At 35.9% G+C, this 20,230-nt stretch overlaps 1 protein-coding gene across 4 annotated transcripts in view; it reads right to left on the bottom strand.

The window, feature by feature from the left end:
• The window catches only part of RAB28 (RAB28, member RAS oncogene family), a 63,415-nt gene that overhangs the window by 28,988 nt on the left and 14,197 nt on the right, over positions 1-20,230 (bottom strand). For all 4 annotated transcript variants that reach the window (XR_007906463.1, XM_051798490.1, XM_051798492.1 and 1 more), the window contains exon 4: positions 12,674-12,803. Coding sequence is in view for 3 of the 4 variants with exons in the window: in XM_051798490.1 (XP_051654450.1) it covers positions 12,674-12,803 (130 nt within the window). In the remaining variant the exon portion in view is untranslated. The remainder of the gene's footprint in view (positions 1-12,673; positions 12,804-20,230) is intronic.

Here is a 20,230-nt window from a genome sequence, read left to right as displayed (position 1 = left end):
CAGACAAAATGATTCATAGTGGACCAATTTACATGTTTCATTGTAGAAAGAGCAGAAGGAAACTCAATTTCCATAACTGCAAAGTGGTTATAAGTCGCTTTTTGTTTAGATTCTAAAAACACTATCCTCAGCACTACAAACATATATATAAATCAATTATAAAAGTATCGTTCAATGAAAAGACAAAAGGAACTATCAATGATCAATATACATTTTGATACAGTTCCTTAATATTCCACTAATGAGTTGGAAAAAAACTGGTCAAGCAAACTCAGAAATGGATACATTCTACAAATAGGACAGAGGTGAACCCATACTATAAAATGCTCAAAAAAGGATAGCACAGAAAGACAAAATGCCTTGCTACTATATTTCTTTGTCAAGAGGATATCAAAAGTCCTTTCTTTTCCCTGCTGTCAGTGAGCCTGAGCTTAAATGTATGAGAAGTTAGTTCCCAAAAGGAGCACAGATATTTTCCTGTCCTGAGAATTCTTAGCTGGAAGTGTTCGCCTCAGGTTAAACAATTATAAAAGCACGTGGTTCTGCAACCTAACAAATAAAGCATAACACAGCAAAAGTAATCAAATTCAAATGGAAAGAAAGCGTAACCATTTTCATCAATAAAGCAACATAATCTGCTCAAGACAAGGGAAGTGGTTTTATTGCATGTTTGCTCAGTGTTCCCTTTGATCCTTGGTTTCCTAATCACTGACTGGGTTTAGAACATCACTTCATTTAGAACCTGATTTTGTTTCCTTATGGCAGCAGGACTTAGAATGTAAGTAGAGTCTAACATGAGAGAAAAACTGACAGCATTTCAAAATGATCTGTTCTAGTTCAGTCTGAATTACTCAACATGAAGCAAGAGCTGGAGAACAAAATATTATGCCCTGTGCCATGCAGTTCATTATAAAACAAGGCTAAAATCTCTAAAAGAAATCTTGGTCACACTGATGTCAAAGGCAAAACAGTACTGCTGACAACAGAACTAGAAACTCAGTTTTAAATTTATGATTTTTCAGTTCCCTCTCAAAGTAGATCAAATCCTAAAGCTTATCCTCACCTACTTATTTCAAACTGAAGATATGAGAAGAGTTAACAGTTGCTTTGGTGACTGCTAAAGACCAAAACAGTGGATTTGTAAGTTTGCTTCAAGATGGTTTTCTGTCCATTTTGCACTCTAGTTCCTGCTTCCATTACCACGCTCTAAGCTTAAAAATATGAAGGAAACTTCAGTGTTGCTTCACTGCTTTTGAAGGCAGTGAGACCTCTTGGAACAAGTGAGGACAAATGTATACGGTGGGACTGCGACGTTGCTATAGTGCCCCTTCATGAATAGTAATTACTCTGCAAGTGTGTAAAGCAGACAGGTCCAGTTGCATAAGGCTCAATGCAGGTTTTATGAACTGCAGAAAAGCATGATTAGTAGGGGGGGGGAACATGTTTCACACTTTTATTGTAAAGAACATGAGAATCTCACAGAAAGTGCCAGAACAGATGTTCATAAATTGGGCCCTTAATCTGCAGCACTTTCCAGGTTTTAAGCTATATCCACTGGTCTGTAGAACATATTCCTCTCTTTTTAATATAATTCTTCTGTTTAGTTTTTTTAATAAATAAGTTTATGACTTTAGTAGTGTTGCCAGCTGTTCAATTTTGATTTACTGTCAGAGTCTGCTTTAATATATAGTGGCTTTTGTGGCTTACCCATATAGATTACATTTTAAGCTTCATGATATCACTATAAAGCAGCTGGAAAAAGTACTGGCTGTGCTCAGAAACCAGCATTATTGCCCTAGTGATCAACCACTGAAACATGCAACTACACCAGCAACCATTCTCTAATAAACTTTTGTATACACCATTCCCAAAATAAAACTGCAAAACTTACAGTGTAAGAAGAGGTCATCTTAACACATGTAATTTAAAAAGCTAGACCAAGAAAATTGCTAAATTATTAATTAGGCTGTGTATTAGCTGGCAATAGAGATCTCTATAATGACTGTTCTTCATTCTTTCATTACATTGCTTCCCTTACTTCTACTGTTTAGCCTGAGACAACTTAAGAAATAAAAGATTTTAGAACTGCTTTATAGAGTGCTTTCTAGAAATTTTCTTTCAAGTGTTGTTTACTGAATATTACTATGAAAGAACTGTCAGCACTCTATGTTCATAGAGAACCATTTTTAATCTCACAGAATTACAATACAACCAGACTAGGCTTTTTACCTTCATTATCTGCAAGTAGAGGGTAATGTTATTAAAATAAACTACCACAAGAGTATTCTTAGAATTGAACAACAAATCAAACTCAAAAACTCTGGATACTCTCTACAGCTGAACTAGTCCAGAATCATCAGTCAGAAGTAGGGGTTTCTTATTACACTGAAAATTACTTTTTCTGACAAAATAGATTCCTTTTTCCATGTAAAACTAACTCCCTAAAAAAAATTCCAACCAAGAGAACCAAACAGTTTGATTCAGAAAGATCAGTATGGTGCCTCATGAGAGGGTTTTTTTGTTTGTCTTACACTGCTATTTTCTCCCAAGTTTCAATTTGCCAGCTGGACAGTATCCACGATGCATTATTCTCATGAAGTCCTATCACACCTAGGGGGAAGGCAGACCTACATCATGGAAGACATGAATGGAAAAATAAAATAAAAACAAAACCAGCCTTGCTACCCACAGCATCAGGAGCACAGCCTGTGGGAGAATGAATAATGAAGAGAAGCATCAGCACTGCACATCCTATGAGACATAGCAGTGGCATCTCCAAACCAAAATACCTTCAAGCTTTTCCATAATGCTTTTGAAGGGGGACTGGGAAGTAGACTCTAAAATGCCACCATTTTCTATGACGTGAACAGAATATTTTTGAAACAGTTCAGCTTAGCAGCTTGACCAGCAACTCCTATACACTGCTTTCTTGCTTCTGCATGCCTACAGCAAATTACATTTCAAAGTCTCCTGTTAATGTATAAAGTAAGTTTTTAGCAACTGAGGGTCTCTCTTCCTGTCCACAGTATCAAAGGTGTACTATCTGTACGAATCTTGTTTTTTCCAGTCTTCATTTTAAATTATCTACCACAAAAAAATGCTTGATTGCAAAATCCAACAATTTAAAGTTGCTCTCAATATACACAATGATTATATCCCTGTATTTTTCCAAAGCAAGCCTTTCTCAAGACAGTTTATTATTCTGTGTGTTCCATTCAACTATTTAGTCTGTAGCTTTTTTTGAATTGGTGTTTCTTTAGCATAAGAAACAAAAGTGCAATGGTCCTGATAGCAGTTTTCAAATGCTATTACATAGGAATGATTGAGTTCTCTAGTCAAAAGTCAGAAAAAGGTAATGTTATTCTTCTTTTTGTATACATATTTCAAAACTTTAGTGAATTATACCATCACATACTAGTATTATACTAGTATGGTATATTTCTGTTATTACACATAATTAAGCAAAGATTGGACAATACTCACAAGCAAAAGAAAAACCACAAAGTATACAGATTAAAAAGTGTAATCCAAAAGAATACTATAATCTAGAGGTTAGTCATGAAAACATCAATCTCAGAGGAGCTCGCTAAACATGCTCTAAATTCACATCCATGTAAACAAAATTTTTTATCTTAAGCACTACTTCTGCAAAAAAAATTAGTTACAAAATCAAAAATGTATCATGAAAATTTCATAGGGAGCTCAGTATTTTTTAAATAGAAACTATGTGCAATATACAAAAAGCTCTCCTCTCTTAAGACCTTTTCTTAAATAAATAATTTAGGTTACTAATTTATCATTCATCATCACTGCACTCCCCCTCCTTAATCGACACATTTCAGTAAATCTGAATTGATTTCTAACTGATTTTAACTGAATTTAATGCTATAGAATCTTAGATCTCTCCTTTGAAAACAAGCATATTTTGAGGTTATCCTCCAAATCATGAGGGCTGGAAGCACAGAGTGTAAATAACAACAGTAACAATAATGCTGTCTGCATTTAAACTACCTAGCTTACCTCAGTGATCTGTTAAGATCAAAGTTTGATACTGGTTTAGTAGTTACTCCCATGGTAACACTTTCACAGGCTCAACTACACACATAAGTAATGAAATATCTTTTTATTTTTCTAAATACCATTTTTCCCCTCAAAAAAACATGACCTATAAAATACACCAAAGTAGACAGTGGAAAGAAATGGCAGCACAATTAGTACCTCATCAAGACATACCATCTCAAATACTGGAACAGTGAAGAATTCATAACCATAAGTGTTTAATGTCTTGAAGGCTTTAATATGCTTAAAGCTCAGAATGTCTCATGTATGGAGCTGTAACTGTAGACTAAACTTTACACAGCACTATTCCACTTCTCTTGCAAATCCCCAATAAACATGGTGATGTCCTGACAGTTACACTATTTTAAAATACATATAAATGCATTTCCCATAACTTTTCTTCTTTGTTCTTAAATCTGCATGCACATAGCTCGTACTATAGCACTAAGAGAGTGAAGGTTATCCATTATGATTATTCCCCATATTAGCATAGACTATCCTTCATCCTCTAAATTGAGCTGGTTACCTCCAATAAAAGTCTTAAATTTTTGTGGTTCACTGAAATAAACAGAAAAAGCTTAAGTTTACCCTGCTGATTAGGAAGAAACTTCTCTTCCACACTTTCTGCACATATAGAGTAGTAAATATATTCAATTACTATATACATTTCAGTTGAAGTTGCAGAGTACATATAAATTCTGTACAACTGTTACTATATTTATCAGTCTGACTCTGAAACTGTGAAGCTTTACAAAAAGATTAGCTTACTGACTTCTCTAGTTTTTAAAAATAGTGCTACAATAGCACTTGTCTTTTTCCTAACTTTGTCTGAAATCCTAATACTAATGCCCTATTCACACCCAAAATTTGGTTATCCTCTCTCATCAACTTTCTTCAATAATAATATATGAGAATATATTTCCACAGTAGCTAATGGAGACATTCCTACAAATCAATGTGCTGCAGTGATACAGAAATAAAAGCTTATTTCACTGTAATGATGCTTCCAGACTTCCCTCAAGTCAGGTGGTTACTTGCAGTTAATGATCTGTGACATACCACACAAGTAGTCCTAAAAAGACTTATTATCCACTGCATGTGCAACAATATTTGCTTTATGGATGGCTAAATGAATGAAGACATTCAATGTAACTGTAAAAGTAAAATCAAAAGAAAACTTACAAGTAACATGTTTTCTTTGAGTAAAAGAGCTGTGAACATTTTCCATTAATACTTAACCTTTTGCTGGAGCAGTGCAACCACATATAATGCTTGAATCCATAAAGCCCAAGAGCTGCTCAGGGTTAACACTGATTAACTGCCCCCAATCAAATGTTATAACTTTTAAAAATTTCAGAGAGCTTCCCTCCACTAATGAAATCAAATTGCATTTATGTCATATGGCAAAGATGGGAGCAGGACAACTTGCAAAGAAAAGAAATTCTGTCCTGTCTTAAAAACAGGAATTTTTTCAATCCAATAAAAAACACATGAATTTGATTGGGTTTTAAAACTACATACTTTATGCTGCACTGACTTCCATTAATATACTGATAGAAAAGAACAGTGAATTGAATTAAAATAAACTACAATCCAAAAGCACAATATCTCCCATGACTCAGACTGTGCAGACATTCACACATTTTCTGTTTATAATTTTTTTCATTTACTAGACTCAGCTTTTGTCCACCATATGTCCACCGTAGATTAACTATTCCCTTAGGTACAATTAAGGGCTTTCCATTTGTTGTAAGAAGACTTAAGTATGAAGGACGCAGCCAGAAAAAACATTTCTACCTAAACCAAAAACAGAAGCACATTCAGCCTGGACTATAGTTTATGCAGCATCTTTTTTATTGGACGTATGTCTACATTGCTAAATAAACTACAGACAAAATCCATGGAAACAGTAAGAGAGATCTCAGCATTTCATTTGTGTATTATAAAAATACGACACATATACTGTTCTAACCTTTGTATTTAAACAGTTTACTTCTATTTCCATTTTTCAATGACATTTTTAAAGATTTTTCTGAATTTAAGCACAACTGTTAGGGAACGAGAATATATTATTTACTGGCACTTTTGTCACACTGGTGTTTGAGTTCCAACTACACTAACAGCAATCTACCAGGTCCTTGACCTTGGTCGTAGTTCTTAGTTGGTCTCAGCAGGCAAAACTTACATGCACAAAACAAAAACCTGGAGTGCAGCTCCAAGATTTTAAGTGTAGGAAGAAGAAACCAGTTTATTCATAGTCACTAAAATAAAAAAGCAGAACAAAAGAATTTTCCAGTAGTTGGACAGTGCATGACTATCCTCACTTTCTTGTTAAAGCACCATGTGATCCAAATGAGAAAACAATTTCCACAGTTTGCATATATCTAAACTGTCCTGGTTCAAATGAATGTAAATTCATTGATTTTCATAGAATTACACCTGTTTATATCAGGGCTCTGTCTAGCTGTACAACTCTCAAACTCAGACAAGTCGTATAACAGTAACACATCTTCTGTGTGCAAGCTGTGTATATTGTTCAGCTTCAACCCTGTACTGAACCCCACAGTTCAGCAGACCACAAATCGAAAAGTAAGCTCACTACTAACTAATGCTATCTGGGCTTAAAACAGGCAGGGCAGAAAACTATAAGGATTATTAATTATTTTTTGAGCAGCACAAGAGAAAAGATTTCCCCTTTCAACTCTTTTTTTTTTGGTGTGGGTACTCTGGCAGAGGCCACTTGCCTTTTGAGAGCCACCATCAAAACCTATCCTGTATACACGCTTCAGTAACGGCTGCAGCACTGGAAAAAAGTACAGAAGTCTAAAAATTTGCCTTTAACGGGGTTACTTAGCAGCTTCTGTATCCACTGTGCCTTCCCATCCAAGAGATCATTTTATGAAGGATTCTGAAAGAAGGGTCCAAGTAAAACATGAGCTGATTTGTAATCAGATGCAACAAATACCTTTATCACAGCAGATCATATGAAGACTAGAGCCAGAATGGAACACATGCACAGATCCTTGTGATCTTTCCTGCCATCTATTTTTCCTTCTCAGCCAATGGAATATGGCAAGGTAAATACCACACAACAGCAATAAACCTTCCTTCTTTTGTTCTGTATAATTTTCTGTGAGCTCAGATCCTTTCTAAAAAAAGAGCACTTGAGGCTCGGGCTCTGTCTACGAATCACAGTTTAGGAGGTTTGTCCACATTGGAATTTAACAAACATAATTACATAGATGTCTTCAGTATGGATGGTACTCAGCAGCATTAATATTAAGCCAAGCATGATTAAGGATCCAAATCTTGCAAGACAGATGCTTTCTCAGACAAGCAAGGTGATTTTCTCATTGAAAAAATGCATATGTTTCTAAAGTTACAGAGCACATTCAGACACTGGGTTGGAAATATAATATTATGGTGAATAAAAGATCATTTTCACATGATTTTCCCTTTCATTAATTTAAGTTTCTTATTAAAAATAATTTTTAATAAAGTTACCTGGCTACTGAAACAAAAAATCCATAAGACTGCAATTTTCTATTAATCTTACAAGTTTGCTGAGACAAACATGCTATACATATTTTAAAACAGGGTATCATTCTACATTTATTCAAATCAGTTGGTAAACTGAGTGTAGCACAGGACAAGGTCCTCTTTCTGAAGGAGTCTCTACATGTAAGTAGTTTACCCTCCAATCCCAGGAGCATGTGTGAGGCTCAGGTGACCAGACCCGCTGTCAGGCATACAGGAACTTCAGTTTAATCAGGCATAAGACTCAAAAGAACAGGGGTCTTTGCATTACCTGCTCAACACTTGTCTTAACTACAGGTGAAATACCTAAAAAGTACAAGCCCACAGGAAGCAAGAACAGAAAATAGCTGGGGGAGGCTGGGAGGGACAAGAGTGTGAATGCACGGCTCTGAATTTTAATAAGCCAGAATCTCAAAATGAGTATTAATGAAGAAATTTTCTGAGTACAGAAAATGTACTCAGAGACTAAGTATATAAGGCAGCAATAGAGTCCAAAAGCAGACTGGGCATGTCCCATTACCAGCCAGATTCACATTAGTACACAGTACACCAAATATTAACTCGTATCTGGGGTGGAAAATGTTTCTTTCTGCACTCAGATAAGATAGGTAAAAACATTTTACGTTGCCTGTAAAGGCAAGTTAAAGGGTACACTAAAATGTAACCTTTAAACTTCACAATGTAACAGCACACCACTTCCTGATCAGAGATAGCACTCCCAGATCAATTAATCATGGCTAAGACGAACAAATGGTCAACATTCTTAATTAGTGCTGATGCATTCTCCTCTGTGCCCTCATCTGTCATGAAGACTGTTTAAAAATCTGAGTTATTAGTCTTTATTGAGGAGTGGATCTGGTTAATATCTGTAAGAATACAAATCATTCATCTAGCCACTATACACTGGTACCTGATAATTCCTACCCCCTACATAAGCTACAGATAACCACTGTCCTCAGACCATCTTGGTAGCTATAAATCAAAACGAGTGTGGCTCCCAAGCAACCTGGGTTAATTTTTGTTTACAATACATCCACTGAAAATGTTGGTAGGACACTTGAGGAGACTGCTTATAGATTAGTGCAGAAGAAAATATATAAAGTAGTCAAGGCAGAAAGGAAGGAAACACATCAGTCACACAAAACACAGTAAACCCTCTCTCATTCACACTTAATGACTAGAAGATCCATTGTGATCACTGAACTTTATCAATACCAAATTTAAGCAAAGATCCTAAGTGCACAAAACACAATTCATTCACTTGATAATTATAGTTTCATTTATACGAGTCAAAGTATTTGACAGCAACATATCTACAGAAGTTTTAAGTTATTGCATTGAAACTCAAAAGCATTTGTTTAAACTAAGGTTTACTCCCCAACTTCCAGTGCAAAGGAATTGGTATTAGCAACACTGAAAAAAGCACACTTCAAATATACTTTGTATTAAATAAGAATGTAATAACACAAAGTAAATTACGAGGAAAACCAAATATAAGATTCAATATCAGCTGTAAATTTCAGGATTATTAAGATCTTTTGACTTATAATTAGTAGGGAAAAAGAAGTTTTACATTAAATTTTACAATTTTTTCTGTTGTTCACCAAACACACAGACAAAAATCTATGGAAAGACAGAGACTTAATTGATAACTCAACACAAGTGCAGAAAGCAGGTGTGGCCAAGATCTTGATTCAAATCAGTTTTCTACTCTCTGACCATGCATGTAGATCAAGCTATGGGAAAAAAGGAAAAATGTACAGGAAGGAAGAAAGAATGAAAACTGAAACCAAGCATCCAGGAGTAAAGCCAGTAACCTTAAATAAAGTACTACTTTTACAACTAAGGTCTGCATCTCTGAAGTTCTTGTTTTACCAATTATTTTTAATAAATTAGCGGACAATGACAGTCCTTCATTTTAGCTACTACTGAATAAAAAAAACAAAACAAAAAAAACCAAACAAACAAAAACCAAAACCAAAACAAACACCAAAAAAAGGGGGGAAGTTCCAGAATTTAGATGTCAATTCATACTGCTCTACTATTTTCAAATAAATTTCTGACGAATGAGAGACTTGTGACCGATTGGAGCTTTTAAAGTAGAAATTACCTTTCCACTGTTTCATGACTAAATCTCTTGCAATCACAATAAGACATTTTAATAGATTGACACCACTCCGAAGTTAATTATCATGCTTTAAACAGACACAGCAGTTTATTGTGTTCATGCTTCTAATCTATTTCAATGTACAATGAAACAGAGTAACACAAACAAAACTAGCACTGAACAATTTCTTCAAGTTTTGTGGAATGTTAGAGAAATCCTTGCAAACTTAACATTTAACAGAATGACTATAAATTGATACTAGAAACCAATAATAAATTTCCTCTAAAACTCCATGATTTAACAGCTAGTACCCAGTTATGCACCATATACTGTTATATCTCAAGTAATTTACTTTCAATGACAAAATTACTCAAGGAAATTATTTTCCTCTAATAGCATTCAAGTATACAGTTTTCTACATTACATTGTGAAGAAAAATATTTTTGTTTTCTTCAAAGCTTTTTTTTTTTAACTATAGTTTTACTCCTATTTCTGAAGCTCTAGTGCTTCAGAAATAGATCCCAGGGGTATCTACCCCAAAATGGAAAAGTACACATATATTTCATAAAGTATTACCATGTGAAAAAAGACAAAGGATAGCCTAAGCCCAAATTAAGTAACTAACTTTAGGACAAGGTTTCAAAATGGAAGGTTTCAGCTGAGCTCCCAAATTCTTATCTAGGTATCTAAATATTGTCCCAAAGGTTTCCAGTTGCTGTGAATGAAAATAACTCCATTCTTCACAATTTTTAAACACTTCTATCAGAAAGCAAGTTAAGTGTTAGAATAACTTGTCTGTGTATATTGACATTTCCAATCTTTAGGTCAGCATACCTGGATATTTTCCTAAAAGGCATGTATAGCTCAAAAACCAAGTACAATCCTGTGACAGAAACTACTGCCTGAAAGTATTTCTCCTGTATGATGCAGGAGGTCAAGTGAGTTCATCAATTCATCAAATGGCTTTTCCTGGCTTTAAAACTGTTACTGCTCTTGCACTGTATGTCAGTGTTTCACCACTTACTAAGTAAAGAAGTTGAACAAGTGATTCCTTCTCAATAGCTTGTTAGTACTGGTACTTTTATCTTTTCATAATACACAAGAGTCAACACCATCCTTCTGTGTAAGCACCTTGTTTTCTCTTTATGTAACAACAGGAGCCTGGCTACAGTTTCCTCTCGCAGGCCATTAATTTTTTAGTATTGGGGTGGAAGTCCTCCTAGATATTCTTCTCCTCCTACAGATCTCAGAAAAGCAATACACTTCTAAAATCTAATTTTTATCATGCTGAAACAAAAATAAAGCAAAAAAATACCTCTGTAAACAGTAACCCCTGCATAATCAACATGTACAACAGCAACAAACATCCTCAGCATTATGCAAAAGCACTATTTTGCTTCTTTTCTTTATATACAGCTTCTGAAAGAAAACAAGGTTGCAAGTACACTGTTCCTTCAGTTGCTTTTTTCATAAAATGAAAGCCCTTTCACTAGCCAGTGTCAGCCACTACCTGAAAACTCATCTAGGAAACCAGATTCTACTTCCAGATGCTTCCAAGGAAACACTTGGATATTAAAGATATGCAGGCATGCATATGTGAAAAATAACAGAAATAAAATTCCTCCAAATGGAAACTGGTGTCTGATTTTCTACCTTTATGGTGTCACTTCAGAAAAAAAAACATTTTTTATCCTATGTTACAGTGTATCTTACTGTAAATACTTCATAAGATTTGCAGAACTCCAGAGAAGAAATCATATTTTGGGGCAAAATATAAATCAGTGAAAAATATTTTTCATTTGAACTTCAACAGAATCTGTATTATTGACTCCAGTCTGCTAGAGTACAACACTGTCTATGTTATGCTTTCAGAAGTGCTATTTATATATTGTAACTCTAAGAGCTTCTTTGTTTTCTTCACAGGAAATTAGTCTTTCATAATTAATATCATAAAATGTTACAGCATCACTGTAGTACAGTTAATGGTTCTGACTTAAAATGTTTTGTCTCTGTATTGTTTTCAAATGCTTTTAAACAATTTTAACTTGCTGGGTAAGGTCTTTTTTCAGGTTTGCTCACGACATGGTCACTGTAACATGACAACAAATTACTTGGAAAGTGAAAAAAATCAAATCTTTTTTTGCTGTTCAAGTAAATATATTTATGATGCTTAAAAATTATGTATATGCTTCTACCATTTTGTTTCAAAAATTGCTAGATGTTTCAATAATATAATTTCAATAGAAAAATGGTAGGAGAGCCAGGACGGTAATAAGGATGTTTCTGTAAGATTTCTTAGTTGGAAACGGGGGAATTTGGAATCCATCTAATTAGGAAAATAACTACATGATGATTATTTAAAGTTGCGTATTTTGATGGTTAGAATAAACCATTGTATGATACTTACATGATCAAAAAGAGGACAGGTTAAAAAAAATCCCAAAACAACATGAAGTTAGTCACTTCATGTAAAACTGCAGATAGCATAAAAAAAAGTCAAATAAACAACTCATAAGTATTACACCTAGGGAATAGTGCAGTTATTTTAAATATATACCAATACTTAACCTAGCAGTCCTTTGACATACAGAATCATGAAATATACCTGTTACTACAAAGAGAAATGCTTTCCAGATCTCCATTCCAGACACGTGCCATGGCTATATCCTGGGGCCGTGTCAAATCCAAGCATGGGCGAGTGATCTCTCCACTCCTGTGTGCTGCTCTCCAAGCAAAGAGAACACCGGGAGAGAGGCTGAAGGCTGGGCAAAGAATGGTACAGCAAGTCCTGTAACCTGTCTGCCTAGAGCCAGAATCCTGAGGTGTACCCAAGTTTGACTTCTGTACACAGCAACAACACACAAGATAGTATTTAGTTTCATTTCACCAAATACATATACCCTATGTAATTTCTTTAATAGCAAACCACATCGAGAGTATATAAAATAATATGTAATATGAGTAACTTACTTTTATTTCCAACCAAGGCCACAAGTGGCTGTGTTTCTGATTCTTCATTCACTTTTTTTACCACATTATACCAGTCTTCTAAATTTTCAAAACTCTGGACATTGGTAATATCATAAACCAAGAGAACACCCTAAATAAAAAGATATATTTTAAACGTTACAGATTGTAAAAACACTTTAATACGGTAAAATTTGCATCAGTCTAAATTATTATTATCATCATCATCGTCATCGTCATCATAAAATAGAGCATTAACAAACAATGGCATCATATCTTATGAGGATCAATTAAAGGGATTCTAAACTTTTGAGGTATACACGTCATTACAGTATTACTCCCATATTCCATGTGTTTCAAATTCTACAATGGCAGAAAAAATATGGCAACACAGTAAAGAGCACAATTAGTTATATCAGAAATATTAAAAACTCCATTTGCTTTATGGGAAACTCAAGAAAGTATTTCACACTAATAGGAAGATAAAAATTGCACTGGAGAAGGACTTTTACCTAATACTAGTTGTAGTTTCACTTTTCCTATTTTTGAAAAAAAAAATAATAAAAAAAAGATGTTCAATTTTACATTTCTGTGCATTGTCTGACTGTCATGTTTCTGCTGTCTGTCGGGGAGAAAGACCAGACTCCCCTTCTTCAGTGCTGTAGAAGACAAGCAAGAAGTACTGGTGAGCTTTAAACTTTCAAAAGAAAACTAAAGATACGGTCAGAACTCAAAAAGAAGGATGTCCCATATATTTCAGAGGTTTTGGGCCAAGCTGCAGGTATAAAATACTCAAAGCAGACATTACTGAGGATTACTCAGCACTAATAGCCAATATTATAAAGCACAGCCTATTAACAGCCCAAATGTCATCCCTGTCCCCTCCACAATTCTAAGATCAGCTCTCAGATCTCAATTATTGACTCTTCTGCCCCTTCCTTCCACTACACCCTAATAAAGTCAGTATCTTGTAAATGAGGAATAAAATCAGAATTTCAGTTGCAGCTATTCTCATGGAGTTCACACCTAGGACAAAAAAACCCTGCAATTGCACACTGTTTCTCACATGAAATTTTCACAAATACTCTGAAGAAATAATGTAATGCACACAAAAGTAGCTGGTTCAATGACCCCCTATCAATAGAAAAGATTTTTCAAGTCAAATTTTTTCAGGCATTTGTCTGGGCCCAGTTTTAATTGATAGTTTCACAAGAAGTGTCTTAGATCACAACATAGAGTGTACACTTAATTAATTTCACATATGACAAAAAAAATGGTACAGACTGTAAGATTACTTGAGAATAGTTTAGATTATATGATGAGAAACAATCTAAAAATAATAGGATGCAATTCAATAAATACCATGACAAGTTCAAAGGAAGCAATAATCAAGTGCACACTAGGAAGCATCTGGCTCTGTAACAGGTTCCATACAACAGGATCAAGGTGTTACAGATCACAGTTGAACATGTCAGGCTTATTTTGCAAATATCACATTGGCATGAAACATTCCAGATGAAACAATGCATCCAGCTTTGGACACTGAGTATCAAAAAAAAGGTAGAGTAGAATTCTAGAGACCAGTAACAATATCAGAGGTTTAGAAACCATGACTGACATGAGAAAATTGGTCAAAAAAAATGGACAGTTCAACAAACACAAGACTGATGGTAGGCATGATGATGCTGGTACAAGTTTCAAGAGAAGATAACAGTTCTCTTTGCATCTGATCTTACACATAGTTTGCAGATGACACTAAACTGGGAGGACCAGCCAATATGCCTGACAGCAGGGCTATGTAGACATGCTCAGGGAATGGGTGAACGGAAATCTTTCAACATTCAAAAAGGATAAATGCAAAGCCCAGCAGCTGCAGAGGAATAAATAATAAAGGCTGGTGGGACTGACTGGCTGGGCAGCAACTGAAAATGATCTGCAGGTCCTGTTAGACAGAAAGCCAAATATGAGCCAGCAATGTTCCCTGGCAGCAAGGATGGCCAACTGGGCTCAATTAGCAGAAGCACAGCCACTAAACCAAGCAACTGTTCTACTCAGCACTTGTAAGGTCATATCTAAAAGAATGCATCCAGTCAGAATACATCCTAAGGCCCCTCGAGACATCAGTGAAGTGGAGTAAGTTCAACAGAGGGTCACCAAGACAATCAGAGGTTGGAGCATTTGTCCTACGAGGAAAAGATGAGTGAACCTGAATTCTTCAGCATGGAAAGGAGGTAGCCCTGGGAGGACCCAAAAACAGCCTTCTATACCCATAAGGAAGCTATGAAGGAGATGGAGCCAAGCTTTTCACAATAGTGCATGGCAGGGGGATGAAACACAATGGGCATAAGCTGAAACAAGAGAAATTCAAGCTATATATCATGAAAAGCTTTTTTACCATTACAAAAATCAAGTGGGTTGATCCAAAGGTTGCCCAGTCTCCATTCTTAGAGGTTTTCAGGAAAGAACTGGATAAATCCTTGAGCAGCCTAGTTGCCTCCCACAGTTGACACTACTTAGGGCAGGAGGTTTGACTTCAGACCTCCTGAGATCCCTCCCACCCTGAACGTTCTTACAAATCTGTGATCAATACGACATGTAGCAATAGGTTTACAGCAATAAGATTATAGCAGGTGTAAAAACAAATGAACAACAAAAAACACCCCATGGACACAGCATGAATGTCAAAGCTCTGAAATACACCACCTATAACAAAGTCACCAACACTGGAAAATTTTTAGGGTTACCAAAAATTAAACAGACATTATACATGCAGCTCTGAAGGAGGGCAACAGATCCTACTGAGATCCCTTCAACTCCTACTTTCTTATGACAGCAGTACCAACCTCTCTCTTTTCCTCCAATGTCAATAACACCTTGGCAAAATAAGTTCTTGTTCCTTAAATTTATATAGCTGCTATTTTCTATGGAACAGCTTTTACCAATTCCTTTAAGGAAATTAAAAATTATGATACACAACTTTATTATCTTTCCTTCTTTACCAATCAAATCTAATATTAAGCATCCACTTCCCTCTTCCAACTTTGGTACAGTTTATTCCTTAATATCTTGCATCTCAGTTAACTTCTCCTGTCTTTACCCAAACGCCTGTGCACGTACATAATTGTCTTTCACTATCTAAGTCTTGCTCTAGGAAGGACATACTTGTGTTATTAAATGCTCAATGAAAAAGAAGAAACTCAAGCTAAAGGACAGGTATGGTAAAGGCTAATAAAAAATACCAGCCATAAGGCTGAAGGTTGTAAATGAGGAAGAGCACACGGCAATGCTTCTTTCACGAGCAGTCAAGTTCTCTCACCGGCTTGCAGAAGAGCAGACTAACTAAACCATCTTCAGCACTAATCAGAGTTACATGAAAGAAAAAGTTAAGAGTCTGAACATTTAAGGTTAGCCAACTCTAACTAATTCTTCAACAAAATTCTACTCTGTTATATGTCCTCCAGACAACTGCAGCTCACCCATACCTTTGGAAGAAAAGGTATTCACAGTGGATTCACCATGAAAGAGATCATTGAACAAAGTTTGCAACTACAGATTATCTAACTTCCCTTTGGTCCCTTTCTCTGTGATCTGAAACACTGCCTCTAAAGTACATTCTTTTCTTATTTTTTTTTTTAATCTTGTCGATATCTGCCATACTTAAGAAACAAAGATGGCAGGCATGACATCTTAGAGATTCAAAAAAAGGCAGCATGGCATCCAGGTCATAAAGAATACTTTCTGTTTAGATTTTTATCACAACAGCACTTTACAAGCAACTTACTATGATATAGATAATTAACAAAGGACTAGTCACGACTCCATGGCTAAAATTTATTTCGCCTTTTTTTATTTAATAGAGAAATCCCATCATTGCTTTCAAAAAAATGTCATATTTTCCACAAACTTACAGTATATGAAGTATAGAACAAGTAGACAGTGTAAAAGTTGTTGTTTCCCTATTATGTATGAGGAACTAAGGTGGAAAATTAACACTGGCCTTTTTACACAAAAATAGTGTATTTCCCTGCAGTGAAAAAGGTTTGAAACACATGGTGGTTGACATGCCAAGAACAGCACGTTAATTCTCTAGTCTCCAGCAACACGTCAAATAGACCCTGCTTGCATAATTGCACTCTAGTAAGAGAGACATTTTGCCTACATTAGTGCATATGTGAGTGCTTTTTGTTTGGGAATTATAGAGCATTTTCAGAAACAGGTCACTGAAAACTGAGAATATTGCAGAAATTATTTGCTGATCCCTGGAGAAAGTAGAGTCTGCAGTACTCTTATTCTACTAGCAAGCCAATTTATGAGGTAGCATATACTAGATCTTAAAGATAATTTAAACTAGATATGTGGGTAGGAGCAGCAATTACAGGTAAGAGATGGGAGCGGTTCTGAAAGATTTACCACACAAACAGCAGCAGTTATTTTACAGCAGAACTGCTATTATGGAAGTGTTTGTAACCAGCAATATATTCGCATTAGACAATCAACATTTAAAAGGTGTCAAGTTTACATCAAGATTTGTCACAATAAAAGGAAGCTACAGAAAACAGTAATTAAAACCATATGTTTTCTTCTTCAGATTTATCCTCAGCTACCCTCATCCTATGACTGACTTTAGTATGAATGAACTAAATTAACTTTCAAATTTTCATTAATATTCATTAAATAAGTCAGACCAAAATTCTAAATTATTTTTTCTAGTCACAAAATATTCATTTAGTAAAAGCAACTGCATTATGACACCTTACACATTTCCAGAAATGCTACTTTTGCAAGTGAAAACAGTTTACAGTCCACATTTATTTAACCACTGTTGTCTTTGTTGACACTGAGGACATGGTCACTCAAATATACGTGATTGAGTTGCCATAACTGAATGAGCTACTGTCTATCAGTACAGCTGTGGCACCCGACTACACAATTACTCTTAGCCTCTCTCAATTCTGAGATAAACATGCCAGTTTTAAACAGCTTTCTCTCACTGTTGATTATTAACACCTTTTATTTATAAAGAACAAAGAGCTCTTTTTTCCCCACAGCTTGCAGAGTTCTTCTGACTCACCACTGAAATTCAGCTACCAAGATGGAATGCATCAATTTTAATGTTCTAAATGAGCAACATCAGAGAGGAAAAATGGGCTTAGGGAAAACAACTGCTTCAAGCCAGCAGGTGAACTGCACTTTCTCCAACTGCAACTGCAAGCATGCAAGCAAATTACATAGGTTCACATTCTCAAATCTGCCATTCTTATTTTAAAACATGGCACAAGAAGTTAGGGATCTCAATCAAAATATGGCATCTTAACAGTAACTTAACCAAAAGATCTATCCTAGAGAATTGATTCAGGTCTCATTTTTCAAAGAGAAGGAAACCCCCAGTGGGCAAGGTTTGCAGCAAAGTATAGATGAACGCTCCACTTACTCCCCCCGATATCCTGATCAAATTCCAACCAAGATCCAGTTGAACTCTAGATCATAGATAATCTTTTCAGTTGCTTCTTAGATTCTCAAAACTTCCATCTCCAGCTGGTTATAGTATTTTATAAGTAGGTCTACCATACACTTAAGATTTCTGAGCATAAAACCAAGAATTCTGCCACTTATGATTTCCAAATCTCACAATGATCAACCAGATGGAAGTCTACATGAAGCTATGGGCATCTGCAAATACTGGATAAAAGCACGACGCATACTGTAGGTATGCTGCAAACAATTCCACACATGTTCATCTGAATTATGTAGATTTGGAGAATACACAGATGAACACAATTTTTGCAACAGATCCAAATCATCTACTCTATATGTATCTGTGCAGCTCATGTATTTTATAAACAAGATGTTTAAAATCCCAGTTGCACCAGGCATGCTGACAAAGTGCAACACATCATAGGCACACATACTTCTTTTGCAGCAACGTTCACTAGAGTTACTTCATTATTTTAAAGGCTTTCTTGTACTGGGGAACCCCAAACTGAATACAATACTCCAAATGCAGCCTCAAAAATGTCAGACAGTATGATAATCACTTTCCTTGATCTGACTACTTCATTATTCTACTTCATTCTACTACTTCATACTAACACAGCTCAGTATTCAGTTAGCTTCTACTGTTGCAAAAGTGCACTGCAAACTCCCATCCAACTGTTGGTTTTTTTTCCCCAACAGGACACCCATCCAAGAGCTTTTTACTACAAAGCCATTTCACAGAAAGACTGAGGTTGGGAGGGACCTCTAGAAGTCATCTGGTTCAGTGTTCCTGTTGAAGCACCTCAGCCAGCTGCCAAGGACCACGTCCAATTGGCTTCTGAATATCTCTGAGGATGGAGACTCTACAACCCCTCTCATCAACCTGTGCCAGTGTTCAGTTATTCTCATGGTGGAAAAAGTATTTCTTGACGTTCAGAAGGAATCCTCTGTGTTTCAGTTTGTACCCATTGCCTCTGGTCCTGTCAACAGACACTACAGAAAAGAGCCTGGTTCTGTCATCTTTGCATCCTTCCTTCATATATGTATATATATAGATAAGCCTTCTATTCTCTACCCTGAAGAGTTACTACTGCTCCTTCAGCCTCTCCTCATAGGAGAAATGCCCCAGTCCATTAACCAGACTCTTGGCCCTTCGCTACACACCCTCCAGCTGATTCCTAGACAGTTGACTGCCAGCCTGAATAAGATTATTCTGTACCAGGCGCAGGACTTGACATTTGTCATCCGCTGAACCTCACAAGGTTTCTGTTAGTCCACTCTTTCAGTTGGTCATGGTCTCTCTCAATAGCAGCCCTACCCTTCAGCACAATGACCACTGTTCCCCAATTTGGTGCTACTCACATACAGTGTTTTGTTCCATTGTTCAAAGAATTAATAAAAGACAACTCTGGTACCAACCCCTAAGGAATACAACTCATAATCAGGCACCAGTAAGACACTGAGCTATGGACCATCTCCCTTAAAGTTCAGCTGTCCATTCAGATTTTCAGTCCACCCATCCCACCTGCATCTCTACATATGGTAATAATATTATGGGAGATTATGTCAAAGGCCTTGCTGAAGTCAAGATAAAAGATATCCACTGCTCTCTTCTCCACAGAGTTAACCATTTAACCACAGAAGGTAATCAAGTTGGCTGGGCACAGTTTACTCTTGCTAATTCCATGTTACCTCTTCCTCATTACTTTCCTGCTGTTTTGTTGTCTATTCACAAGAATTTTTATCCATATTTAAAAGGATTTTCCTTTATAAATACTCCTACTTGTTCTACTTTACCTTTCCCCTTTTTCTTATAAAAAGCTATAGATGTTCAACATGCATTAAGCTTCTGTCTAGAAATAAGCTGAAAGCAGTGTTTTTCCAAACTCTTCATGGCGTTTCATGAATAGATGAAAATGAAGATAGTTTTATGTGTCTTTAACAGGCACTGTTACAAAGCTAGTAGAAAAGCGTGTTAGAAGTCAGCTTTGATGATAAGAAGCCTATTACACACATTGGCAATACATGCTGACATTGGGAGTAACAAATCCATTAAAAAAATTAGGGTTACAATGAGGGTTGAGG

This window comes from Manacus candei, unplaced genomic scaffold (genome assembly GCF_025592945.1).
Source record: "Manacus candei isolate 608988 ecotype Guabito, Panama unplaced genomic scaffold, ASM2559294v1 h1tg000048l, whole genome shotgun sequence".
In the NCBI taxonomy this organism is placed as follows: Eukaryota; Metazoa; Chordata; class Aves; order Passeriformes; family Pipridae; genus Manacus; species Manacus candei.
Note: the sequence above shows the minus strand (reverse complement) of the source record. Positions and strands in the feature narration are given on the sequence as shown.